General features: G+C 43.0%; 1 protein-coding gene across 3 annotated transcripts in view; it reads right to left on the minus strand.

Annotated features, from left to right (window-relative positions):
- Positions 1–25,142, minus strand: part of dysf (dysferlin, limb girdle muscular dystrophy 2B (autosomal recessive)) — a 65,528-nt gene that overhangs the window by 33,027 nt on the left and 7,359 nt on the right. For all 3 annotated transcript variants that reach the window (XM_030779999.1, XM_030779998.1, XM_030779997.1), the window contains exons 2-33: positions 25,035–25,090; positions 24,801–24,892; positions 22,070–22,175; positions 19,860–19,974; positions 19,063–19,283; positions 18,266–18,394; positions 18,033–18,095; positions 17,888–17,938; positions 17,717–17,747; positions 17,343–17,458; positions 16,965–17,091; positions 16,744–16,847; positions 16,361–16,429; positions 16,216–16,259; positions 15,910–15,992; positions 14,597–14,712; positions 13,892–14,005; positions 13,376–13,553; positions 13,030–13,154; positions 12,715–12,821; positions 12,199–12,394; positions 11,856–12,002; positions 11,430–11,561; positions 10,966–11,132; positions 10,619–10,733; positions 10,275–10,380; positions 9,839–9,981; positions 8,571–8,744; positions 6,353–6,440; positions 6,126–6,203; positions 1,184–1,365; positions 650–790 (exon numbers count right to left, since the gene is read on the minus strand). In XM_030779999.1, the coding sequence (XP_030635859.1) occupies positions 650–790; positions 1,184–1,365; positions 6,126–6,203; positions 6,353–6,440; positions 8,571–8,744; positions 9,839–9,981; positions 10,275–10,380; positions 10,619–10,733; positions 10,966–11,132; positions 11,430–11,561; positions 11,856–12,002; positions 12,199–12,394; positions 12,715–12,821; positions 13,030–13,154; positions 13,376–13,553; positions 13,892–14,005; positions 14,597–14,712; positions 15,910–15,992; positions 16,216–16,259; positions 16,361–16,429; positions 16,744–16,847; positions 16,965–17,091; positions 17,343–17,458; positions 17,717–17,747; positions 17,888–17,938; positions 18,033–18,095; positions 18,266–18,394; positions 19,063–19,283; positions 19,860–19,974; positions 22,070–22,175; positions 24,801–24,892; positions 25,035–25,090 (3,716 nt within the window). The remainder of the gene's footprint in view (positions 1–649; positions 791–1,183; positions 1,366–6,125; positions 6,204–6,352; positions 6,441–8,570; positions 8,745–9,838; positions 9,982–10,274; positions 10,381–10,618; positions 10,734–10,965; positions 11,133–11,429; positions 11,562–11,855; positions 12,003–12,198; positions 12,395–12,714; positions 12,822–13,029; positions 13,155–13,375; positions 13,554–13,891; positions 14,006–14,596; positions 14,713–15,909; positions 15,993–16,215; positions 16,260–16,360; positions 16,430–16,743; positions 16,848–16,964; positions 17,092–17,342; positions 17,459–17,716; positions 17,748–17,887; positions 17,939–18,032; positions 18,096–18,265; positions 18,395–19,062; positions 19,284–19,859; positions 19,975–22,069; positions 22,176–24,800; positions 24,893–25,034; positions 25,091–25,142) is intronic.

A 25,142-nucleotide genomic window follows, 5' to 3' on the forward strand; every position in this document is an offset into this window, starting at 1 on the left:
TTTCTTTCTCACACTCACACACACACACACACACACACACACACACACACACACACACACACACACACACTAGTCCATAAGAGTTATGATCTCAGCTAAAGCTCCATGTACCCAATAATCTTAAACATATAACTTGTCGCTTAAAGTTCATCTATAAAACTACAAAGTTGCATCAAAGCTAATGGTGTCTGTGAATGTACATGGTCTTGACACTGGGGAATTTACAACGTGGACTGTGATCTGTGATATTTGCAAATACTCTAATGTCAGTGATGGACCTCACAGCTTCAAACCGGGACACCGCACAAAGCTAGCGCCTTAAATGCTACTGGGTGGTGTTGGAACAGCACTTAAGACCTTATTAACTGAACTAACAAGATTAACATAAAAGAGGTATATGCCACTATGAAAATGTTTATAATGTTTTTAATGTTTTATCACTAAATTACTGTCCAAAATTAAAGCTTGGCATACACTCTATATGTACGTCTCAATTATAGTTAATTAACAACCATAAATTTAAATTAAAATTTAAAAATGATATTATAGTCACACTGTTGCATTGCTAAATAGTGTATCCGTACTATAACATGGCATTTTTTTAAGAAGTTGAAATAAAATGTACAAATCGATGATAAAGTTGCATTACCTTATCTCTTCGGATGAGCTGGAAGGCAGCGAGCAGCTCACCGGCTGATTTTCCGTTCTTCATGATTGGGTACCAGGCAAGACGAGGAGAGGTCGCCATTGAAGGCTGGCAAATACAGCGCCCCATAAACTCATCTGCCCCCTACAGGACAGAGACCACATAGCAGGGTCTTTTTTTTTTTTAATTTCTTTTCACCACCTCAGTGAAAAGCTAGCCATTTAATAACATTTCGGGTTCTGTTCAGCGCAGAACCAGATGCATTAATGTCAATTCAACATTACAATACAGGGGGGTAACGGCTTCTTTCCTTTTAATCCTTTAATAAATGTTTCCAGAGCCAGCATTCGTTATTTTAACTCTGGTGTCGGGCATGAGAAACAAAGCCTGACACCTGAACTTAGATCAGCTGTTAGGTAAATAAAATGTCACAATAGTCATAAAAAGGGGGTATTGCCATTTATGCGGTATGATTCAAACAAGGCATGTGCACATGAAGACGCGCACACACACACACACACACACACACACACTCACATAGGTGTCCTGATCATAGAGCTCCACAACAATGTTTGGCGGGCTCTTTTCCGTCACTTGGGTATCTCCAAATATCTCCACTTCATAGAAGATGAGGGTCTGGTCCCAGGTAGGATTGAGTGTGTTTCTAACAGTCACGGTCTTCTGGCTTTGGTGCAGGAAGGAAACAATGGCATAGGGATCTGGAAACGGTCAAAAAAACATGGCTTTAACATTTAGCTCACGGTCAAGTGATGAAAGGTCTGAAACAGTGATGACCACAGATGAAGAAAGATCTTCCACGAGAGGAAGAGAACCAGATCAGTTGCAAGAAAGGAAAAAAACGAAAAAGAAAAAGAAAAGGGAGCAGTTATAACTTTGAGAAGGATACAAGCAGATATGACATAGAACAATACGGTTTTAGCCAACTGAGAATTTAGCTTGGTAATCAACTGATGAAACCGAAGGGGAAAAAAGAGACGCCAAAAATCTGTGAATGATCAAAAGAAGAGATCAAAACAGTCCTTCCTGATGAAGACAGTAACAGGTCAGGTACAGGTCAAAAAGAGAAGCATGAAATGGGGACAGAACCACAGCCAACCTATGGAAAGATGTGTGGTAACTAGCCCCGAACTGAAATCTGTTTGAAATCAGAATTTGACAGCAATTATTATTTGGACGGTCACTTCTTTGGATCGTGGCCTCAAATGCATTAGTAAACACAATAAAGCCTGATGTTTCTGTTTTTCGATTCCGTAACGATCGCAGCAGCGCCAACGATAAAGCACCAATGATGATGGCATTTTGAGAAAGACCAGAGATACTCACGGTTACGGCTGACAGACTGAAAGTCTTTGGTTAATATATGTAAAATGTATCCGTGTTTGCATGCGTGCGTGGTTTCATGTGTTTGTATGTGTGTGTTTCTGTATAACTGACCACATGTTAATGTGAAAGTATGTGTTTTCTCCTTTGGGAAAACCACACAGTTTAAGTTCTATATTCTGATGGACCCAGAAATAAAAGTAAGAAATGACATCATTGACCAAAGAAAGCCTGAAATCAGGGCAGGGGGGGGGGGGCAGTCTTAAATATTTATCAGTCAAGTCCACGTAAAGAAGCCTCAAAGGGACAATTTCACTAAAAAAAAAGAAAGAAAGGAAGAAAAAGAAAGAGAAAAAAAAACAGAGGCCAGCTATTTCCCAGTTCTGATTCACTTTCTCCACAGTCAAAACACACACACACACACACGCACACACACACGCACACACACACACACACAAATATACACACACACACAAATATACACACAGACAAACACTACACTTCCCACCAAGCACTTTTTTCGGTCAAATAAACAGACTTATAAACAAGCTGTGGGGAGAGAGCGCCGTTACCCAGGAGTCAATGGGAAATAAATACAGGCAGGGTCTAATCAGGTCAGGCACAGTAAATAAACTCTCAACCCAAGAGGATTCTGGGACTGGACATCACCACGGCGATGACCGCCCACGCGTGCAGACCAAACACGCAAAACCCAGAGGACCTGGGACATGACTAATTTCACACAGAGAGCGAGCTTGTGAGGTGGCCCAGTAAACCCAGTACACCCAGTACACCCAGAGCCGACGTTCAAGTCCGATCAACCAAGGAGCTTTTAGCCTCTCATACAGTAACAATTTTACATCATAATTATGTTATATTACAAGATGATTACATTATTCACAGAAATGATACGCAATGTCTGCATCTGAGTATTTGACTCATAACAAGATACATAAGGTAAAACCATTGAAGTTTCCAGAAAAAAAAAACAAAAAAAAAAAAACAGGGCGTAACATTTTGGTTAATAAATACCATCTCAGTCTGTTTAGCATCTGGCTTTCTTTAAATAGAGAGAAAAAAAAAACACTCTTAAAATTCCTCTAATCCTCCTCCAACAGCAGAGCTGTGGACACCTTTATAAATGTTCCGTCACATTCATCATCTTACTTAACTCGACGTTTCAGTCACAGTACGGACAAACAAATGGTCCCAGCACTCCCGCGATTTATTCTGTTTTCTCTACAGCTACGGCTGGGTTTTTTTTCCGACAGAGACGCTGACCCACCGGCGATATCGGTAGATTTGCAAATAGGAGAGAGTCGAGGAAGTTGATCTACATCCGCTCCTGTTTTCTAAAAGATCCACAGTGTTTTGGAGGTTTTTGGGGTTTTTTTTCGTCTGCGTCTGTGGTCCTGAGAATGAAGCTCCAAAAACCTGCAGAGCCTGCAGAGCTTTTCCATGATCTCCTCTATGAGACGTATAAAAAAAACCTTTCTTTCTTTCTTGATTGTTCACATCCCATCCCACCCCCCCCGTCACAGATGACAACTATAGCGTACTGATGCCTGAACCTTTCACAACTGATCAAACCGTGCGCCCTGAGGGATCAATGGTCAATGATCAACGCCCGTTTTCTTTTACAGGCGCAGGGTTGTTTAAGATGTCGGCGAGGTTTGAAGTGAAGCTGCTAGATTATAGGATGGTCCAACATGCAAGACCCTCTTGTAAAAGAAGGGCTTATACCTTGTGTATAGACATGATAAAGTACAACTAAAGGAGCGTAACAAGCTCCAAGAAACCTCATTTGACTTTCAAGAGAGATTATGCATAAAGTTAAGAATAGGAAAAAAAAAACTGTTGGGGGGGGAGGAGAAACCGTTAGGAACAGGAAAAATAGTTGATAAATAAAATTTGACAACGTTAATACTTTATTAGATTGATATGATACAGCTTAAATGTGAAGATCTCTTCTTAGTATAGCTGTTTTCCCAGACATTTATTTGGAGTAGGGAATGTTTTTATGTGTTCCGAGGAGATGACAAGTTAAGAACCAAAGTACTTGTCTGTTACTACAGCAATGTTACTCTCCTTAAAATCAGCACATTTCTGTGAAGGCCTCATCACTGGCCAACAAGTCATCGCTCACGGCACAGACAAGCGATATCCAATGAAACAGAAGCTCATTTGCTTCCCACAACATCTGGAGAGTCATTCGTGTACAGCGATCCACCTGATCTGTGGCGCGGTTGGAGAGTTTACATCAACACCCCTATCTGGTGAGCTGACCACAGTTCTCCACAGCCAAATCCAACCTTACCATCTAAAAGAAATCCCACATGTGGATAATCCATACACGCATACACGTACTCTCTCTCTCTCTCTCTCTCACACACAAACACACACACACACACACACACACCCGTACAATTATAATACACTGACTGTCTTCTTTTGTCATCTGGGGGGTGTCCCAGAAAGCGGGTTTAGTTAAATCTCAGAGTTAGTTAACTCAGAGAAAGTAGTAAACCTCCTAATAGAAGGGCGCTGTGGCTTTGTTTTGCTAGTTTTCACTAAACCTGCTTCCTGGAATACCCCCCTGTACTTGTTTTTGGTTTGCTTGTTTGTTTGTTTGCTTGTTTGTTTGTTTGCTTGTTTGTTTGTTTCCTGAGCAACCAAGCTAGCTTCGTAAAGTCACCATTAGCGATGCTCACCAATATAGCATCAACTTTGTAGCATATAGTCTTCAAAAAAAAAAGTTTATTCCTGCAACGAGCAAGGTTTCTTCTCATCCCGTTCCAATCTTTCTCTTGTCCACACGTTAATCAAAATCAGAGTTTGGAATTTTTTTTTTTTTTTTTCCGTCTATCCTGGTCTAGAGGATTGTAAACTAAAGTAATAATTCAACACCTGAGTTAGTCGTTGAGAACTTAATGTCCCAACACTTTGGTTTCCAGAGTTACACTCTGAACTGTGCTTCACTAGGTTAATGTTCGGCTCTCTGTCTTGGCGGATTTTCTAGCAATTTCCATTGCTGTAAATCCCCAATCCCTGAGTTCCCATCATCCTCTCTGTTAAGCTCGCACTGGCCCTTTTTTTTTTTTTCCCTCGCTCCCCTCTTTGCCAGACATCGTATTTTTCCCCTTTCTGACGTAAACGCAGTCATGTCTTGCACAGCCATTAAGTCTCTGAACCCTTTTTTTTTTTTTTATGATTTTGTTATTTATAAAATGCTTGCTTAATGTTGTGCAACGTTAACTTTTTTTTTCACGGCGGATTCATAAAAAAAATTTTTTTAATTTATTTTGCTCCTGTTGCTGTGCTGTGATCAATGTGCTTTACATTAGGATTACCCATTGACCCCAACCAATCACGCCACATGAATGCACGCCGGGAAGCCGAAACGATAGAGGAAACATGTACCCTAACATGCATTAACCCAACGAAATGGCATCTAATGCTGGCATAATACTATTCATGTGGTTATGGCATATTCATGAGTGTCTGGAGGGTCTGGCTTTTTCATGTGTGTCTCGAAGTCACGCTACCCCTCCAGGGGTGGCAAACTTTCTTCCTTTCTTTTTTTTTTTTTTTTCTTTTTCGGAAGTGCCAGTAACCTTCGGAAAACTTCTAAGAACGCGCCCTCCCCCTCCTCCAATAGTTGAGAGGTCGTGGCCAGGGTGTGGTTTTTCAACAAACTACGCCAGCTGCTTATAATGAATGGCAGTGTTTTAGTTCAGTACCACATGCAGGTTCTATGCAAAGTACGTCTGGATGGAAAAATGGACAGCGAAGTCTTGATATATCGTGTGGCTGAAATCAGTGCGACTGGGCAGAAAAGCCCCTACGCAGTTCAAAGAGCTGATTAGCAAATTGTTTGTCTCACTGATTAGAAACAGGAGACAGCTTACACAAGACCGAAGAACAATCGGCAAGGGTGTTGATAGGGTCAACGCACTACCTTGTCAACAACTTTGTTTAAGAAAACACCGTCCAAAAACAATTACTTCAGCCCCTGATGCTAACGCTAATGGCCTCTTGAAATATAGCATAACACCGCAGCAGTTCATGTTTCGGGGCGGGAGGGAAACGATAGGTCAAATGTCAGTATAAAGAAAAAAAAAAAATTCAGTCTGCTCACCTGAGAAGCTGTCTTTGTCCATGGCTAATAGATCTCTCGCTTGATACATGTAACAGCGAAGATGATAGCGGGTCCCACCTGAAATTGTGGATACAGTGTTTGGCTTCATTTTACGCAAGAAAGACCACGGAGTATGTATTTATCGGAGTATGGAATGAGAACTTTGGCTTAAAAGGTCTGTCCTTTTGGTGAGGTCAAGCAGTGCTATTTCCATTCCAAATACTTACTGTCAAAATAGCATGAGATGGTAGGCCGGTTGACGCCAAAAGTTGTGGTCACAGACTTATCATCACTCTTGTCATCTGTAACACTTCCCTGTCAAACAAGAAACGACCAAAAAAAAAAAACGGAGAGAACTTGTGACCATAACATACAAAACCCCCTTTGAGCATAGAGCTGTGATTACATCAAGTTACTCTTGGCTTCGAGTTTAAACCTTAACCTATAGAAGCCAACATCAAACTGACTTCCAACCAAAAGAGGTTCAAAGTTCATTGTATATAAAACACGAGCTTAACAGTTCAGCCTTTTTAACAAGACAGGGTACATTTAACGGTTGGATCTGTTACCTCAGTTTTCTGAGCCAGTGTAAACTGAGAATGTTCTAATGATGTGTCTACCAGCAGTTACTAAGAGAGGGGCTCAGTACCTACCACAAAAACCGCTGGCTAAAAAATGACAGTGTGTCACCACTAAACATCACTGGAATATCAATCCGTGCATCCAAAAACTTTTTTTTTTTTTTTTGGAAACTACGCCGTCCCTCACACGTTCCCCTCAGCGAGTTACTTCTGTTATTTAACAAATTTAATTGGCTCTGTAAACATTTCCTTCCAACACATGCTTTGGGTGGCCTAACGCTCGTGCAGTTCTAGCGCACAATTACTGACACAATTGCTCACTGTGTGCGCGGAGCTTCAAAATATTAACGCGAGACTCGATGAAGAGTCGAGGACAATTACATAAGGCGTTCGGAGTGTTACGTAACAAGGTTACGATTACTAATGCCACGCCGCGTAGTTGCTAATTGATGTGGATAATGCTCTCGCTGTTCTCCCCTGAGTCCTGACCATGTTGTGATGTTAGACAGCTCCTCTAATTGACTGGAAACAAATTCACAACATACGAGTTTTCCAAAAGTTGAGGCCGCAAAACATTTTCACATCTATACAGTGTCTCTGTCCTTTTTTTTTTTTTTTTCTCATTCTCATGGCCCCTGGCATGAATATTCTCTGTAAAATCCTGCAACGGAGCCATCCCACAATAAGTGCCCGTTTCACCCAATCCTATAACCGCTGCCCTAACCACCGGGCTGTGCCCACGTCGCCCTGTGCCAACCCAGCAGAGTGTGTCTGCGGGCCAGAGAACGGGAGCCAGTAATCCACGGAGCTTTACAACAGAGCCAAGTCTACTCCAATCAACTAAAATACACCCCCCCCCCCCCCCCCCCCCCACCAAAAAAAACCTCACCCAAACCTCAGAAAGATCTAGAAAACCAGTGTGATGGGGTTGTCCCTGCGCAGCTAAGACCTAAAAGAGGCCCACTTTAAACAATGTAAGTACTGTAAGAATTTCCCATGAGGGAAAGATGTACGAGCAGCGTTTGCGTTTGATTTTTTTTTTTGTGAAGATTATAATGGGGTCAGTCTGATTGTGGCTGTATTCTTACAGAAATATTGGCTCTGGTCTTCCAGAGCAGTGTCTTTACGGGGATATCAGACAAACAGGCCAAAAAAGTGTTGGTGCCAAGGGAATCCCCCATATTCAGCTATTGGAGTGCTAGTGAATGCCCCTCAGAATCGTGTGCGGAAGGTTCCAGAACCTTTTAAGCTTGGGTCTCATGATCGGCAGTGCCAAAGCAGTTTGAGAGAGATCTGAGTCAAAGGACCCAGTAGGCCAAAGTTAGACCAAAGAGTGAATGTGCTTACTGTAGTGGGCTCACACGCAGTGTGTTACGAACAGTCACACACACACACACACACACACAGAGAGACTTTTCCATTCCTGCTTTCCCTTAAATGATATCCCTTGGTAGCCTTATTTCACCAGTTTGATTCCACTCCGGCTGCCCAGTCTCTCTCAGCACCTCACGTTTGTCCAGGCCCAAACCCCTCCATGCCCATTCTCGCCTATCCCTGCCCAAGCCCCACTTCACACTTCTCTCTGTCTCTCTCTCTCTCTCTCTGTCTCTCTCTCTCTCTCTCTCTCTCTGTCTTCTTCTTATTATACTCTGAGTATACCCCGTTTCTGCATGCTTCCCCTCAAAACTGTGTTATTTCATTCAGTGTTTACAATCCGTCTCTCCCTTCCTCGCAGTCGTCTCTTTGGACTCAAAACTAAGATCTTACCCTCCCTACAGTTATGCTTAATCCCTGGTTCTTTACTCTCCAGGCTACTTTCCCTCTGTTTGTGCCCTCGTCTATTGACTGTCTCATGCCTTAATACCAGTGAGCACTCCAAGTCGAAGATGGCGGCTGGTCCAGTCTTCTCCAGAGGCTCCATGCGGCGTCGCCAACGGCGGCGGCGGAACGAATCGGTCTTGCGCTGCTTCAGGTGGAACTTCCAACCGAACAGAGAGGCGTATTCCCAACCCTCACGCTCTGAGTCATCTGGACGCTGCTGTCAAAGCACAAACACACACACACATGGACAAATGCACACACATGGACAAACACACACACACACACACATATACATACACACACAGACAGACACACACACACACAGACAATGTTTGATGAGGCCTGGAAGACGGAGCCACTGGGCTTTTGAGGTTGGGAAAGGATCACAAGCAGTATCAAAATGCATCAGTGAGGAATTCTGGATAAACAAAAAACTGCAAATGAAAACACTGAAACTAAACACCTTTCAGGATTTTTTTTTTATAACAAAGATCAATATTACTAGAAGAGAAAACCTTTCCACGATTCCAAAGTTGAATCTTTACATGAGTGTGCACAGAGCACCCCCTTCAGGACAAATGATGAGAAGTTCTGTCTTCTCTCTCTCTCTCTCTCTCTCTTTGAAATGCTCTACTGTATCTTCTGTCTGCCTCATTAGTCACAGAAAAATTATGATTAATCTTCACAATATATCATCATTAAAAAGTATTGGACACAGCGTTTTATGTGACATAACACCTTGAGCTTTTTCAGTTAAAACACTCATACACGCACACATGCACGCACACATCCACCCACCCACCCACATACACACACACTGAGACACACACACACACAAACGCGCACACACATATACACACTCATAGCACAAACATATTTGTGGTGAGATTCTAAATTGAGATGTGCTGTAGGTTTGTTGCCAAAGCCAAACGGGATCGCACGGATCAGAGTGGATTGCTTTCAGATTAGTGTCAGACGGTGTGATTGATTAAGTGTCCCCCCCTTAATCACCAACCCCCCCCCCCCCCCACCCCCACTTTCAACCTCTTTCTCAAAAGGCTCCTGGAATGGGATGAGTACACTTGATACTCCATCTACTGTTGCAAGCATCATCCGAAATTTTTTTTTGGAGTTCCAGATTTTTTTAAAGTGACAAAGAATAAAGCAAATCACCGCCAAATTCTTGCTCTCTGAATCGCTCCCATGAAATGAATCAGAGGACCGCAAAAAAAAAAAAAAAAAACCCCACGAAAACAACATGTTTGTGAGATATAAATAAACTGATCTGTCATCCGCTGTAATATTCAATACCTTTTTCAGTGCCTCCATTTTCTGCAGGTCCCGTCTGCGTAAGCGGATCCAGCGCCGGCGCCGGTTGGTGTGGTACATCTTCTCCGAAGGTACCCATGATTTGGGTCGGCGGTCGGGAGGGATGGTGATCCCGTATTCCCACCCTAAGGAAAGCGACAAAGAGAGAAACAAAGGGAAATGAGAAAAGCGAAGTAAAACGAGGAAAGGGCGACTCTCAAAGGACGCTTTGTAAAAATCATTACCGCGTCTTCAGAGTGCCAAATAGAATCAGTTGACGTGAATACACCAGTCATCAAATGAGGGATTTCTGCATACTGAGGTGAGGTTTATCTAATAAGACATTTTCTTTCACTGTGCTCTCTATCTGAACAGTTCAGTTTTATGTAAGAGATGAAAGGTCGGTGAAGCTGTGGGGTTATTCTAGAAGTTTCTGTACCTTGGTCGTCCACAGCCCGGTTCAGATCTTCGCTCCACTCCACGTCTTCCCACACCCACCCTGGTGGACACTCAATTTCATCTTTAGGCACAGCTTTCTCTCCATTCTGCCTCCCAGTGGACACACAGAGAATAGCACGTCAGCCCCCTTCTACTTCTACATTATTATTTCTCTGTCCTTCTGTTTTACATAAGTCTTTGCTAAAAGCTCATTGTGAAAATAATTCTCTCAGATAACATGCATTCCCATAGCAGGCGTTACTAGAAACTGCTGACTCTCTATATGTTGCGTCTGAAATGCCAGTCATTTGTTTCTGTTTCCGTTTCTGTTTTCAGTGTGCTGACCACGTCTGTGTATCCCTCAGGCATCCCGATCCACTGTCCTCCAGGCAATCTCATCTGATTCTCAAACACCTCCTCCACAAAGGTCATGTGACCGGCGTCCACATCGTGAAGCATGCTACATAGCGCAGAACAGAGGGAAAAGCCATGGCAGAACCAGGCTACTGTGACTACATCACCAATCAATAACGTTAATGTAAAACGATTAACATATTTACATTTACATTTATTCACTTAGAAGACGCTCTTATCCAAACGGACTTCCAAGAGAGGCAGAATACAAACCAAGCATGTAGTCATTATTATGTAGCATAAGAGCAGCAGCTTATAAATTCGTTATACACACTCACGTCTTCTCTGGGCTAATGACCCAGTCTCCCGCCCACGTCCAGCCTGAAGACGGCTGGAAGCTCTCCTTGACCAGCTTTACTCGGCCGGTCACGTCACTGAATTTGGGGTAGGTCAGTCCGGTTGTCCCCCAGTTCCCCACCAGAGCCAACTTAGTCTGATTTTCATACTGAAGAAGAGAGAGATACAGAGACAAACGTTAGCCTTATAGCATGGACAATAGCATGGACAATAGCCACTAGCAGGTGGCTAATTTTTGTTTCTGCTGATGTACTAAACTGGCTAAATATGAATTGGAATATGAAGTGAAATGTCTGAGCATGTGCAGTGGTTGCTGAAATGATAAGACAAATTAAGGTAATGATGTGATAAAAGATAAAAGTGGAGAAGGTCACACAGCCTTGGTAACTAGCGTGTTAACAGAACACAAAACAGAGCGCTAGGGACATAAGGACGGTTCACTCACAGTCTCTGCAAAGACAGACAGCTTCCCCTCAGCAAACTGGTTAAAATGTTTGACATCAGCCGCCAGACCAAACCAGACCTTCACTCGCAACTGAGCTGGAATCTTAGGGTTTCCACCACCATCCTGAGGGTACTAAATACAGAAACACACTTCTAGACTTCTGACAGCAGTACTCGAAAAGTCTGAATCACTCTTGCGCTTATCTTAGCTTATGCATGAATAACTTTCTCTGTTTTAACATTGTCAGTATGTATTATACCAGGGTTTTTTTTCAGTCTCTCTTAAGGTGCCCAAAAGAGTGAGATGGCATCTGAAACAGGTCAAAACAGTGAAAATTCTTCTATCACAATATCTAGTTACTTTCTCTTGTCATGTGTTATATCACTGACCTTCCAGCTAATACTGGTCACTGGCTGCGTTACTTACCTTCATGAAGATGGTCTGGAGCTGCCCACAGTGTTTGCCACAGTAGCCCTGGGAGAAGAGCACCTGGTGGGCAGGAATCCTGTGGTAGGCCACCCTCCTGTCCCCCTGGAGCATCCAGATCACTATATCTGGAAGACTGTTCTGGGGCTGGGAGAAGAAAGAAAGAAAAAAAGAGAGAGAGAGAGAGAGAGAGAGAGAGAGAGAGAGAGAGAACATGCAGACAACGCTCTAAACACTTAATGAACCCAAAGCTATTTATTTAGAATTATAAAGACACTGTACTGCATCATGACATAATCCTATTTCCCTGCATAACTGAATTTTGGCTCTTTCGTCCGCTCACCTCCTCTGCGAGGTTCCGCAGACGGACTGCCCAGTCCTCTGCCTGCTCTAACACTGTACTCAGATCAGTGGCAGGCCCGTGTTTGAGTGACAGCGCCGCCTGCTCTATTTGCTTCATGTTGATCTTTCGGAGGTGCCTCAAAGCCTTGTCCAGAGGGGTCACGCACGGCCAGTCATCCAGCTTAGGCAGCTCTTCACTGATACACAGTGTACACAGTCAGTCATAGACTTATTTGATACGTTTTTACATTTCTACCTGTTTTCATTACATGTGATTGTGGTAGGGTATGTACAAAGCTAGAAAAGACTAGTGATGAAAATGTCATAAGATTTGTTTTAAATCATTGACTGCTTTATCGAGATGGATTAATTTATCGTTATGCTATATGTTGTAAAGACTTGAGTTAAAGGTATAAGTGTTATGAAGCATGTTCTTGTGTCTCTGTGTCTGAATTTTAGTATGCTGTCTTTTCTTTATGACCAAGTATATAAAGTACGATCGCCTGAAAAAACTTACCTGCAGTCAGTAATGACATCATCAAGCAGCTGTACAACTGTTATTTCCACTTCCTCTAGGTCACTTCCTGCTTTGATCTCAAGCTGCACTTTCTCCAGATTGGATTCCTAAAACCAAGATATGACTTAAATCCATTAGTGGCTGTAATTGCAAGTTTACAGCTTGAAAATAAAGAAAATGCAGATCATTTCTTTCAGTTCATGGGTATGACCTGACAATCTCGCAAAGCTTTCTGTTTGTCACAAAATTCAAAGACATATTAAGTTATTAATAACAGAGTGCGGTCAGAGACTTTCTCGACGTAGAGTAACTTACCAGACGCTCAACGGCGCATAGCAGCTGGTTCAGAGCCTCAATGCGAGGACTAATGTCCTCCCACTCTGAGGACAGGACCACCACTGGTTTAACATGTCCCCAGGGCAGGTAGTAATAATGACAGCCTGCAGAAACACACAGTACATGCATTCACTCTTTTTTCTCTCTAAGACCTGTGTTTTCTTATGAAGCCGTTACTGCAGTTTCAATTATTTAATCCAAATTAATAGTGATTCTAATCATCAGACATGTGAGGGTATTTTTAATGAATATCACATTCTATTCTATTCTGTTCGATTCTATGCGTAGCTGTCGTGATGAACCACACTGGGGCGCTGTTTCTCACCATCGAATACAGATCGGCTGAACTGGGTGGTGGAGGCCAGGGGGAGACAGGTGTAGTCAAATTTGTTGCCGTAGTTACCGATGCTGACCTCAAACTGCAAGGCATCATCCACATCCTGCAGAAGAGTGGCAGAGTAGAACGCAGCAAACAGGGAGTACTTCCTCTTCCGCATGAATTTCTACACACAAACAAATAAACAAACAAACACACAAACAAAAAAAGGGAGGCTATGAAAAAAAACTGCGGAACCTATATTCCACGTATAACAGTTTGGAAAGATTAAAATGCCTCTGGTAATTACACACTAGAGATGTTTGTTCTGGGGGAAAAAAAAAAAGGTTTTGCATGAAGCTCTCACATTAGGATGTGCTGCAAAACCTTGAATTGTATTGCTTTCCAAAACGAATTGCTTTGTTTCAGTAACTAATGTCAGAATTTTTTTCTAAACTGCTTTTACTGAACAATATTCTGTGATTATTAGAAATGTGATTTCTCGATAGAACTGTGATTTCTCACCTCTACGACGAGAAGATCATCTGAAGAGATGTCCTCCACCCTCTGCTCCACACGATCAGACAGCTTAGTGCTCAGCTCCAACAGAACCCGCCCACGGTAGGCCACACCCTCACCCTACGTCAACACAATCGAGACACAGCTGTTTCCGTTTTCTGATGGAACATCTGTCAGATTACTGTAGCTGTGTGAGACAACCTGGGATTTTTTTTTTTTTTCTTTTTGTTTCTTTTTCATTGACTTTGATTTTGTCTAGAACTGCACACTGAAAACATATGATTTATATCTTGAGAGATGTTCACCATGGCGATGTCACGAATGTCATTACATTGTATTGTAGCTGGTCCATTCAAGATTTCAACATCCTTAAATCATCTAGATGAATCTCAGAAGTCTTAACATCTTCAGATAAATCTTCTGTATTAATATTCGTACAACATTTTGTATTTTCTGCTGGCGACTGAAAATGCATCTTTTCAGACTGTTCATGAAGTGAGACCGTGTCTTATTATTGTAGTTCTTTTTAAAAAAGAATTCCTCACAAATTCTCATTACTTCTCCTTCTTCAAAGTGATGGGGACATTATTATTATTAGTTCTGTTATACTGAATGTGAATGCATGTTTTGAAAGCAGTTCTGCTAAAAAAAAAATGAAAAGCAAAAGAACTAAATTATAAATTGTAATTATAAATATAAATGTTAAAGTACCTTGCCCAGGTTCAGTACTTCGTGAGGGTCTGAGAAGGCAGTGAATTCCCGCAGACTCCCGTACAGGTTCACATAACAGGGACCAAAGGTGGGCAAGAAACCCAGATTGTCATCCACTAAAACACAAAAGGGAGTACGGACAACAATCAGAGCTAAATCACATATGTCACCTGATATCACATTGCTTTGAAAGGAATAATCATCTAATCACATAGAAATGAACTCATCACAACCACAAACAAGAAACAAGAAGTTATAAGTCAACATCAGTATCGAAAAAGAGAGCTGTAAAATTCACTGGATTGAGAACTTGCTGATTATTTAGCTGTATACCACTGATTAGGATTAAAAAAAAAAGAAGAAAACCCTTACATCTCATTTACTTTGACTATTGTTAACACAGTCAAACTCATGTTTCAGGGGAGAGGCGTCTGAGTTATCTATAAACAGTTGTTCCACACAGAAAGGAGACAGAGAATGAGGACGTACTGATGCTTTGGATGGTCCTGGAGGGCAACTCGTCTGAATGCACAGAGAAATGAAGGAGATTCTTTTTAGACATAGTAGCTCAAGGGAAGGCTCAGAGAAAACGGATGCGCTCTAATGTCATCTACAGGGACCCCATGCATGAGCTGTGCTGAAAACTTGTTCCTGTTTGGCAGTATGCCAACCACATGTCACCTCATATAACACTTCACGGGTGAATGGGTTGACTTTAATGGAAGAACACACGCTCCTGACTTGCGTGTGACTGTTGCGATGGTTTGAAGCAAACAAAACAGGTTCAATATAAAAGTTTTAGCACAACTTCAGTGAGTCCCGGAATGCCATGTGGAGATGGAACTTCTCGAAATATAGCACCTAGAAATACTCAACTTATGAAACTAGCACTTGGTCTTGCAACTACTTAAGTTAGTAGTTTACTCGTGGAGAACCCGAAATAAGGTGACACCGTTAAACCAGCAGAAGATGCAAGGGGGGAATATGTTTGAAGTGCTATGTTAGTACAAGGTCATGCGAGTCACACAAGAACACTTCAAGCCGCAGTTTCACCGCCAAATAAGCCAGCTCACAAAAACGATTCTAAATCCAAAGCTGCCTTTTCGATCCACTCCAGACCGCCAATTTCAAACCTAATTCACCACACCAGGGCACCAATATATCACATTACCCATCATTACCAACCAGTACCATTTTTTTCCAGTGTGTTGTGCATATTTCAAACCAGAGCACACATACTGGTTTTCGCTTTGGCTCAGCCGATGCGCACACCAAATGCAGGGAGCTACTTACACAGCCTAGATGTGACCTACCCTCTATTTCTCCTCCTGGAGCAGAGATCTTTGACATGCACAGATGCGTCGTTCCAATAACATCATTGTGACTGGCACGATCCCTTTTAGAAAACATGATAGAGTAGGTTGGCAAACGACATGGTAGATATATAACATATAGATATGAAATCAGCAACCTTTTTATAACGGACGATAGTGTCGACATTGCTAATGATTTTTGAGAATAAGAAATTTCTAGTTTTAACAATGAATAAATTCAAACCAATCAGATTTTTGGTGTCTATATCAGAATTAAGTCTGTTACTCGACATGAGGTAGACTTACCAGTCTAAAATGCGAATTCTCATCTTTTCACACATGGAAGGAAACTGTGAAAAAGAGAGATAGTTAACGAGAGAGCTGGAGATGACGGCTGACCAGTAAGTGGTTAATGGTTTGGTTCTTGGGTGTACTGGACAAGTGGTCTTACCCTGATTGGTAAAGTGAGACTCTGGTTCCACTGGGGGTTCGCATTCTTCTCCAGTATCTTACTACAGATCTTTAGATACAATTATACAAGTCAGAGAATGGCCTTATTCTTTACATATAGCACGACTGAGTTCTGATATTACATATGTACTGACATTACAATTCTGCAATTACATATGTACTGATATTACAATTAACATTACAACATTTCATGATTATATTAACAGTAAATAAAGATGAGATCTAATTGTGTTATTGTAGCTAGATGGAGAAAAACATATTGGAGTGATTTGCAAACTTAAATAAGTAAATGTGAGCTATGATTTATTGATCATATGATTGTTTTCATTGATGAAATGGCATAAGACAGGAATGGGTGGATACCGTTTTTCCAGCAAAGTTGACCTCTACCAATGGGTCAACCAGATTCTTCCTGTTAGAGTCAAAGCCTAAAACCTGCTTCATTCCATCCATGAATGCATCATCCACTGTAAGATGAAGAGAGATACTCACTTTCAAAACAGTATCCTTCTCAAAGATACACGCACATACATACACACATACACACACACACACACACACACACACAAGGTCCATGTGCTCACTCTGTGGCAGGTCTTCAGCTCTGAAGACTTTCAGAGTGAACATGGCTCCTCTGAGAGTTAGTCCAGCTGGTCTAAGTAGGTTTCCCTCAATGTCTTCTTTATCCTCCACACCTTCCCTCTTATCCATCTACAACACACACACACACACACACACACACAAACACACACACACACACACACACAAGACAAAAATAATGGGTCAAAGGTCAACACTTCAATATGCCAGCCTCAAGAACAACCATTATATCAGTATATATTAAAATAAAATTAATTTATTTAATTAAAAAAACATTTTGAAAGCAGGCAACATGACATGGTGAATATGAAAATGCAAAACTCTTATTAAAATTCAAAAGTCTTACAAAACTCCTCACTCACCGGAGCCTCATCACCTGCCGCCAGGACGAAGAGGCTGACCTTCAGATAACCTCTGGCACCCGCTGAGAGGTCATCGGGGTCAGACAGCAACAACCATTTTCTGAGGAAAGCATGTCCTGTAGAGATATGACAAAATGTTATGATATTTCATGTCACGTTTAATATGTTCAATCAGGTTCTATTGATTTCTCTCATCGTCAGTTAATAAACTGTTAACTACAATGCAGTTCTCAGCGACGTGTCAACACGGTCATGAAGAAAAAAGAGGGAAAAAAACCCCAAATCTGCAGAAAATGATTATAATAAAGATCAGTATGGCTAGACAGCATTACAGCATGACACTGAAAGACTTGAAAAGACTCGGTCACACTCACTGTGTTCATTGTAGACCATCCCTACGTCCAGCTGAAGACGAGAACAAAAACGCTGGGTTAGAGTCGGGTTACAAAGAAATAAACAGCCCCACGTAAAGAGATAAGACGTGGAGAGAGCAGTGAGAGATTACGGAGAGAGAGAGAGAGAGAGAGAGAGAATGTGTGTTTCACCTTGAACTCTCCAATGACCGAGTCTGTACGTAGAGACTTGGAGTCAAAGACCTTAGAGGAGAGATGATGGGAGACGTTAGAACTCTGGAGAGGCGTCCGTTTATGTGAAATACACGAAAAGGGACTAACTATGGTTCTCACTCACTGTGATGAAAATGGGCTCATCAAACAGATCTGAGGGTGTCTCAAAGAAGTTCAGGTAGAACGTCTGGGCAGAAGAAAAAGTTTTATTTCAGCTTTTTGTGAAATGCACAGTATTTCTTTCTTGCTTTTTTTTTTTTTTAATACTTTAAGAAGCGTTCATCACCACATGACGTTATAGAATTTATTATGAATAACTGCAAATACAGATGTCTTTTTTTTTTTTTTTTTTTTTACCTCATCGAAGAAAGGGTTATTGCCTTTCTTGATCCGTGTTCTCTTTGTCTGTCCACCCACCGTCACCTTGACGACAGGTTTTATGTTGACGCCTGGCAACTGTCTTCCCTCAATGATTCTCACTCTGACCTGTTCAAATATTCAAACCAGCTTAGAACGATGTAATAACCCAACAAAGTTCATTTGAAAATTTAAATTAAAAACAACAAAAAAAAAACCCTTGTAATGTTACTTGTCCGGTCGATCATACCCGAGACGGAGAAATTAGTATTATGAGATGTTAACACTAGATGGCACTGTGTTTGAAGACGTTGGTTAAAGACTCTGAGGAGATTCAGCAATACTGTTGTGAGTCTGGTATCCAAGGGACACAAGCTAAATCTGATTAAGGAGTCACACATCCCCAATAAGCAGGGACTGGTCTGTGTCCATGTTTACTGAGACAGAATCAGTTGGGGGGAGGGGGGGTTGGGGCGTTACATGGTCAAGAAATATGTACGGTGTTTTCCCACGAATGTGTTATAGAATCTATGTAAACACTGAGACTGAATGAGGGCTATGGTACATTCTAGAAGACGGTATTTAGCTTAATGTGATTGAGCGCCAGAGAAAAACTGTATGTCTGTACATAGAAAGAGGTTGCGCATTCAACATTCCATTGCATAGTAAGTTAACAAAACCTGACATTACAACCTGATAAAAATGTGATACTTTTATCTCCTTCTGACCTCCTCCACACACACACACACACACACACACACACACACACGCACACACACACACACACATGCACGCACCTGTAGGTCCTGGGGTTTGTTGGGCAGTGGGGCTTTGTTGCTACCATGACGTTTTTTCTTCTTTAAGCCAGGGGTGAAATTTGGAGGGGCCTTTTTGGGTGGGGCCGCGGGGGCTCCAGGCTCCTGACCCTGGGGTCCGGGCACCGGCTCCGGCTCTTCCGTAGCTTCCATCATCAGCATACTCTCCGTGTCTTCCTCCCCCATCGTGTCCAATGAGAAAACTTCACACGCACAAACGCCAGCAAACACATGCTTTTATACTGTCCGTGATACACAAAATGAATCTAGATCCTAAGACGTTATCTAACTAGACTGAGGTGAAGCAAACATTAAGTGGGTATGACCTTTCAGAACCAAGAACAGGAAATACCAGCATAATGGTCCAACAGCAACAAGCTATTGTTAGTCTTTTTCAAGACAGACAATACATACCCAAAGGCTGGTATAACTGTAAACTGTCTGAAACCACGAGACTGAAACCTTTAAGATACATTGGCAGTTCATTATGCATTCATGCATTGTACACGCTCTCAGCTCAACCACCACAGTAATGGTGCTAATTTAATTTAAACTGAGTTGTTTAACTGCGGCCTAACCGTGGCAGGGAAAGTAAACAGGAAGTCACATTATGTGTACAAGATGTATCTGTGTGTTTGCATGTGCGTGTGCGCGTGCGTGTGCGTGTATAAGTGTGTGTGTGTGTGTGTGTGTGTGTGTGTGTGTGTGTGTGTGCTCATACATACATATGTACACAAGTGTTTACATGAATGTGCCCGCTACTAAGCCTGAGGGTTTACCTGTCACAGTGTCTAGTTCTACTGGAGTGTGTACAGCCTCTGGCTGAGGTGGAGGCTGAAAAACAGGTGCCATCCCTGGGGGAGGCGTATAGGAAATCTGCAGGGTCACTGTGGCCTGGGGACGAGGAGACAAAGGGGAAGGGAGTGAAGGTCACAGAGGTCGGTCAAGCCTTTCGTTAGATTCTATTCATCACAACAGTCAATTTATAACACCACACAAAGAACTTTTTTTTTTCCTAGTTTATAAACGGGAAAGCATACCAACGCCAGTAACAATGTCGGATCATCGGACACTAAACAAGTCAGAGAAAGAAAGCCACTGAGAAAAATTCGTTTCTCAACCACTTTAAGATTTGGGCTATGTACCAGTTGGCACAGTTTCTCTTGTTCTACAAGCACCTCCTATGAAGCTTTGCCTAGTTGGCTATTGGAATAGAGAGATGAATTATCTTCATGGACATGAAAGGGAGAGAGGCCAAAGTACAGTTATTTATAGGTAACGTTCCCAGCACTGGGACATAGGGACATACATCTGCATAAATACAGATACAAAAGAAACACAAAAGTACCAATAAAAACACAAGAGTTGGGGGTAGGGAGGGGGGGGGGGGGGGGTGAAGTGAGAGGGTAGTGTTCAGTGGCAGCCAGGCTGAGATGGGTAACAGCTCGGGGGAAGAAGCTGTTTCTGAGCCTGGCAGTGTGGGCTCTGAGACACCCAAGGGCAGGGGGGGGGGGAGAACAGGCCCGTGGTTGGGGCGGGTGACATCTCTGCTGATGCTCAGGCCTCTGTGCAGGCAGTGTTTATGGTAAATGTCTTCTATGGGTGGGAGCTGGGCACCGGTGATATGCTGGGTCGTCTTGACAACCCGCTGCAGGGCTTTCTGATCTGCTGACGTGCAGTCACCGTACGACACCCGAGATGCAGCTAGTGAGGACGCTCTCAATGGTGCAGCGGTAGGAGTTGGTAAATATTTTCGGGGATACGCGGGCGCTCTTCCACCTCCGCAGAAAATGCGGGCGTTGTTGGGCCTTCTTCGCGAGGGGGCGGGTGCTTGATGACCGGGAGATGTCCTCATTGATGTCGACTCCAAGAAATTTAAAACTGGGGGCGTGTTCCACTTTGACCCCGTTGGGGGAGTGGCTGCAGCTTTTGGACTTCCTGAAGTCCACGATCCGCTCCTTCGTCTTCTGCACACTGGGGACGGGATCGTTGGAGGCGCGCCGCGACGTAAGGTTCAGGACCTCGTCCCTGTAGGCGGTCTGGTCGTCAGCGATTCCGCGGACTTTGTCATCGAGTCGGAGTGGTGAACTGGCGGGCAGAAATAAAATACAGCACTGTTTTGGGAGCCGCAAAGCCGCAGCGTCCTGCGTTCCGCCAAATTGGAAAAACCGTATCTCGCCTTCAGGACAGCTGGTGTCGTTAATTCACTGTCAAGATTCCTAAGAGCCAGGCATAATGTCGGGAAATTGCCCGCAGGTGGCAGTGACATCGGTTCCCGTTGAGTTAGGCGGGCAGCCAGGCAGCCAGGCAGGCAGGTGATGCCGCCAGACATGGGTATGGGTACGGGGGGAATTGGAAGGAAGTGGCTGGAAAGAGGAGAACAGGGTGTGCGTCTGAGAAGTTCTGATCCAAAGGCCCCTCACAGGAATCTGGCATTGACGTCTTCACGGGTCAAACATCAATAAAGGCGGTGAAAGGGAAGGAGCAGCTTGCTTCTTGATGTGGTTCAGATGCCTGTGTTGCATGTGTTTGTGTTTCTATGTATGTGTGTGCGCGCATGCATGTGTGTGTGTGTGTGTGTGTGTGTGTGTGTGTGCGGATGTGCTAAGGAAAGGCTTTTGACACAAGTGTAAAAATACCCAAAGATATACAAATCACAGCCCTCTTCTGTCTCAGGGTTAGTGTTTCTCTTGTCTTACATGAGCCATGTTCAGGGAAAGGCAGGATTCTATTTTTACATCAGCGGCAGGAAATAGAGAATGATTTGTCCCGGCCAGCATGGGAAGCATTGAAGCATCAGAAGTGTATGAGAATAAATATGAAACAGTCAGGCAGAGAGGTAAGAAAGAAAGAAAGTGTGTGTGTGTGTGTGCATGTCTGTCTGTGTGTCTGTGTCTGTGTCTGTGTATTGAGAGAGACAGAGAGACAGAGAGAGAGAGAGAGAGAGAGAGAGAGAGAGAGAGAGAGGGAGAGAGAGAGTGAGGCCTACCCCTGTGTTGTTCCTTTTGGTGTCTAATAAGGACACAGTGAAAGTGGCTGCTAGGTTGGGGGAATTGAGCACATCTCTAAGAGATACACGACACTCCCCCAGAAACCTGTGGGACAGACAGAGAGAGACAGAGGTAATATGTCAGAAATATTAGACAATGACCATACAAACACACACACGCACGCACACACACATCCACAATTGTTCCACATGCATGCTAGCACACACACACACACACACACACACACGTGCGCACGCACAAACACTCACACACATACACACACACACACACACACACACACACACACACACACACACACACACACACACACTCTAGGTGTGCATGTAGCATTTCAGAACATTTGTGGGTGACTTTTGACTCGCTTGTATAACACACAGCTTTAGCTCGGGGGCTAATCACCCTTGTCTCAACATCTTAACATTCTTCCACTGTTGCGGTCCGTTTTCCATGGTAACAGACGCAAATGTTTATGTGTAAATGTGTCTTTGTTAAGTGCTTATCTGGTTTTCTCCGTATTCAGCGAGAAAGGGTAAGGAAGGAATGAGGTTCTTTTCTTTCCTTCTGTCTTTTTGTCTTTCTGTCTTTCTTTCTTTCTTTTTTTTCTTTCTTTCTTTCTTTCTTTCCATATTTTCTTTTCTTTTCTCGTGTCTCAGGCGTGACAGCTTGATTCACTTTATTGTCAGCTCACACAGAAAAGGTGTCAAACTTCTTTGGAAAAAGGGTATACACAATCTGACATCGAAAACTGAGCTTTGCCAAACGACCCAGGGTGTTGTCAGGACTGTGCGTAAGAAGAAGAGTGTAGGGAAGGTGACAGAACCATGCCAGTCTCCACTGTGAGTCACATCCTGTGAACATTCCCTTCCATACGCTTCCTTCCTCTCAACCAGCCAATGGATGTCCTGACCAGCCCTGAAAAGTTTCCAGCCCGTTAAGGGTTATTCCTGAAGAGGAGCTAAGAAAAGTTTCAAGGTGGTACCAGAAAAAAAAAAAAAAAAAAAAGCACCAAGGTACTGCATGATGGTGTAATATATGTTGTTTACACTAATAAATGTTTATTTCTGGGGTTTTTTTTTCTTTTTAATTCACAATGCTTGCCCTATATGTGAAACTTCATATTGTCCTCGCTCTCATTGTAAGAGGTTGTGACTTTAACTTACGGCCGGTAACATGCTGACTAATTTGGCCGTGTGCTCCTGCCCGGGGGGGGGGGGTGTATGGACAGGGCGTTTGTATGTTCCTATACAGTATGTGCGCTGGGAAAGGACAGAGAGGGAAACTAGGTGAACGCTCTGGACACGGGAAGGCTCCAGGACACACAATGGCTTCTGATTGGTATCCGCACGAGGATTGTGACTGAAACAAAAACACGCCGGGATCAGACTGCCATCGACCGTTTCCTACACGGAGGTTTCGCTTCTCTGGTCTCTGGTCTTTTTTTTTATTTTTTTTTATTAAACCATGCAGGCCTTTCAGAGATCTATCCCACCAAGAAAAAGTCACTAATGTAGGACCAACAGAAATACCGTCAAGTTGCACCATGAAGAAACCTTTGAAAACGTTTACATCTGCACTGCCAAGATGAACTAAAATGATCCCCCCCCCCCATGACATATTATCAGTGCCGTACCTAGGGCACATGGTAATCACTGAGTGGCACTGTAGCCAGCCAACTGAGAAAACGCCACTGGGAATAATCCAGAAGTCTAAAGAGTAGCCAGCGAGCCCCAGACTGTTTGCCACATCTCTTTTTTTTTTTTTCCAAATCCCGTCGCCCACTTCAACAATGACACATACCAAACATTCCTCTCCTCTCCCAAATGAATTCCACAGCGTTCAAATACGATTGTTGTTCCACCACCAACCATTATGTTGATATAAGAGGAAAACAGTTGGACGGCTGCCAGATATAAAGACCCTTAAGTGCTGTCATTTTCCATCAGCATCCTCCCCTGCATTGTTAGTATGGAAGCAGAACATAAAAAACTGAATGCTTTTCTTGTCCAGAGCAATATAAGGGTCTTGTTGCCTTACAGTGGCGCACTGAACTGGACTGAACCAAAGACTCATCAGAGGGAGTCCATAATCTGTCACTGAAATAGGTCTCTGCATCCACAGTTTGCCCCCCCCCCCCCCCGCATCCCTCTCACAATGGTACGGTCTTTATCTCATTTCCTGCTGTAATTCCCCTTATCAGTAGGAAAAATCAGAGGAGTTCCAAAATGCCAATTTCCCAAAGCTGTCCAGCCAGTTTCCTTATTCTGACTGTTATCTTTATTTTAACATAACTGTGCTGCTCATAACTGAAACATTATTGAAACTTTGTGATTAATTATTACCTGAATTATTTTTATTACTCTCATGCAAAGAGAATTAAACAGACAACTGATAATTGTCACAAGGAGGAACCCTTGGAAAAGACTATCAAACCATTTCATTTGCTGTGTTTGAATGGGAAGAGATTCTTAAGAATCAGTGACTGAATATGAAAGGTCTCCGGGCATGGAGGATGAGACAACACACACATACACACACGCGCACACACACACACACACACACACACACACACTCACACACACATACACGCACACACACACACACACACACACATACACACACACACTCACACGCGCACACACACACACACACTCACTCACGCAAGCATACATACATACATAGAGATGAGCAGACAAAGTCGTAAATCCATACCTATTTCTGCCCATTTTTTCATGGTCCTTCACGACAACATGAAGATCGGCAGCGGAATCTAAAGGTACACCCTTCAAGTCCCACTCAAAACCCTGAGAAAGAGAGACAGAAAAAGAACAGAGGAAGGGACAAAGACAACTGAGACAGAACAGATAACGAACTGATACATATCTCTTACACGATCCGTCAGGATGCTATAATAGGCTATAGAGGTATCAGCTGAGCGTCACTAACCTCGTTCCAGACAGGGTTAACATTGTTTTTGACAACTTTCGTCTTCTTCTTGGACCCTGTTTGAATAAGACAACACAAGTTCACCCGTTGTGTTTTTATGCTGGAAAT

The sequence above is a fragment of the Chanos chanos genome, chromosome 7, assembly GCF_902362185.1.
Source record: "Chanos chanos chromosome 7, fChaCha1.1, whole genome shotgun sequence".
Taxonomy (NCBI): domain Eukaryota; kingdom Metazoa; phylum Chordata; class Actinopteri; order Gonorynchiformes; family Chanidae; genus Chanos; species Chanos chanos.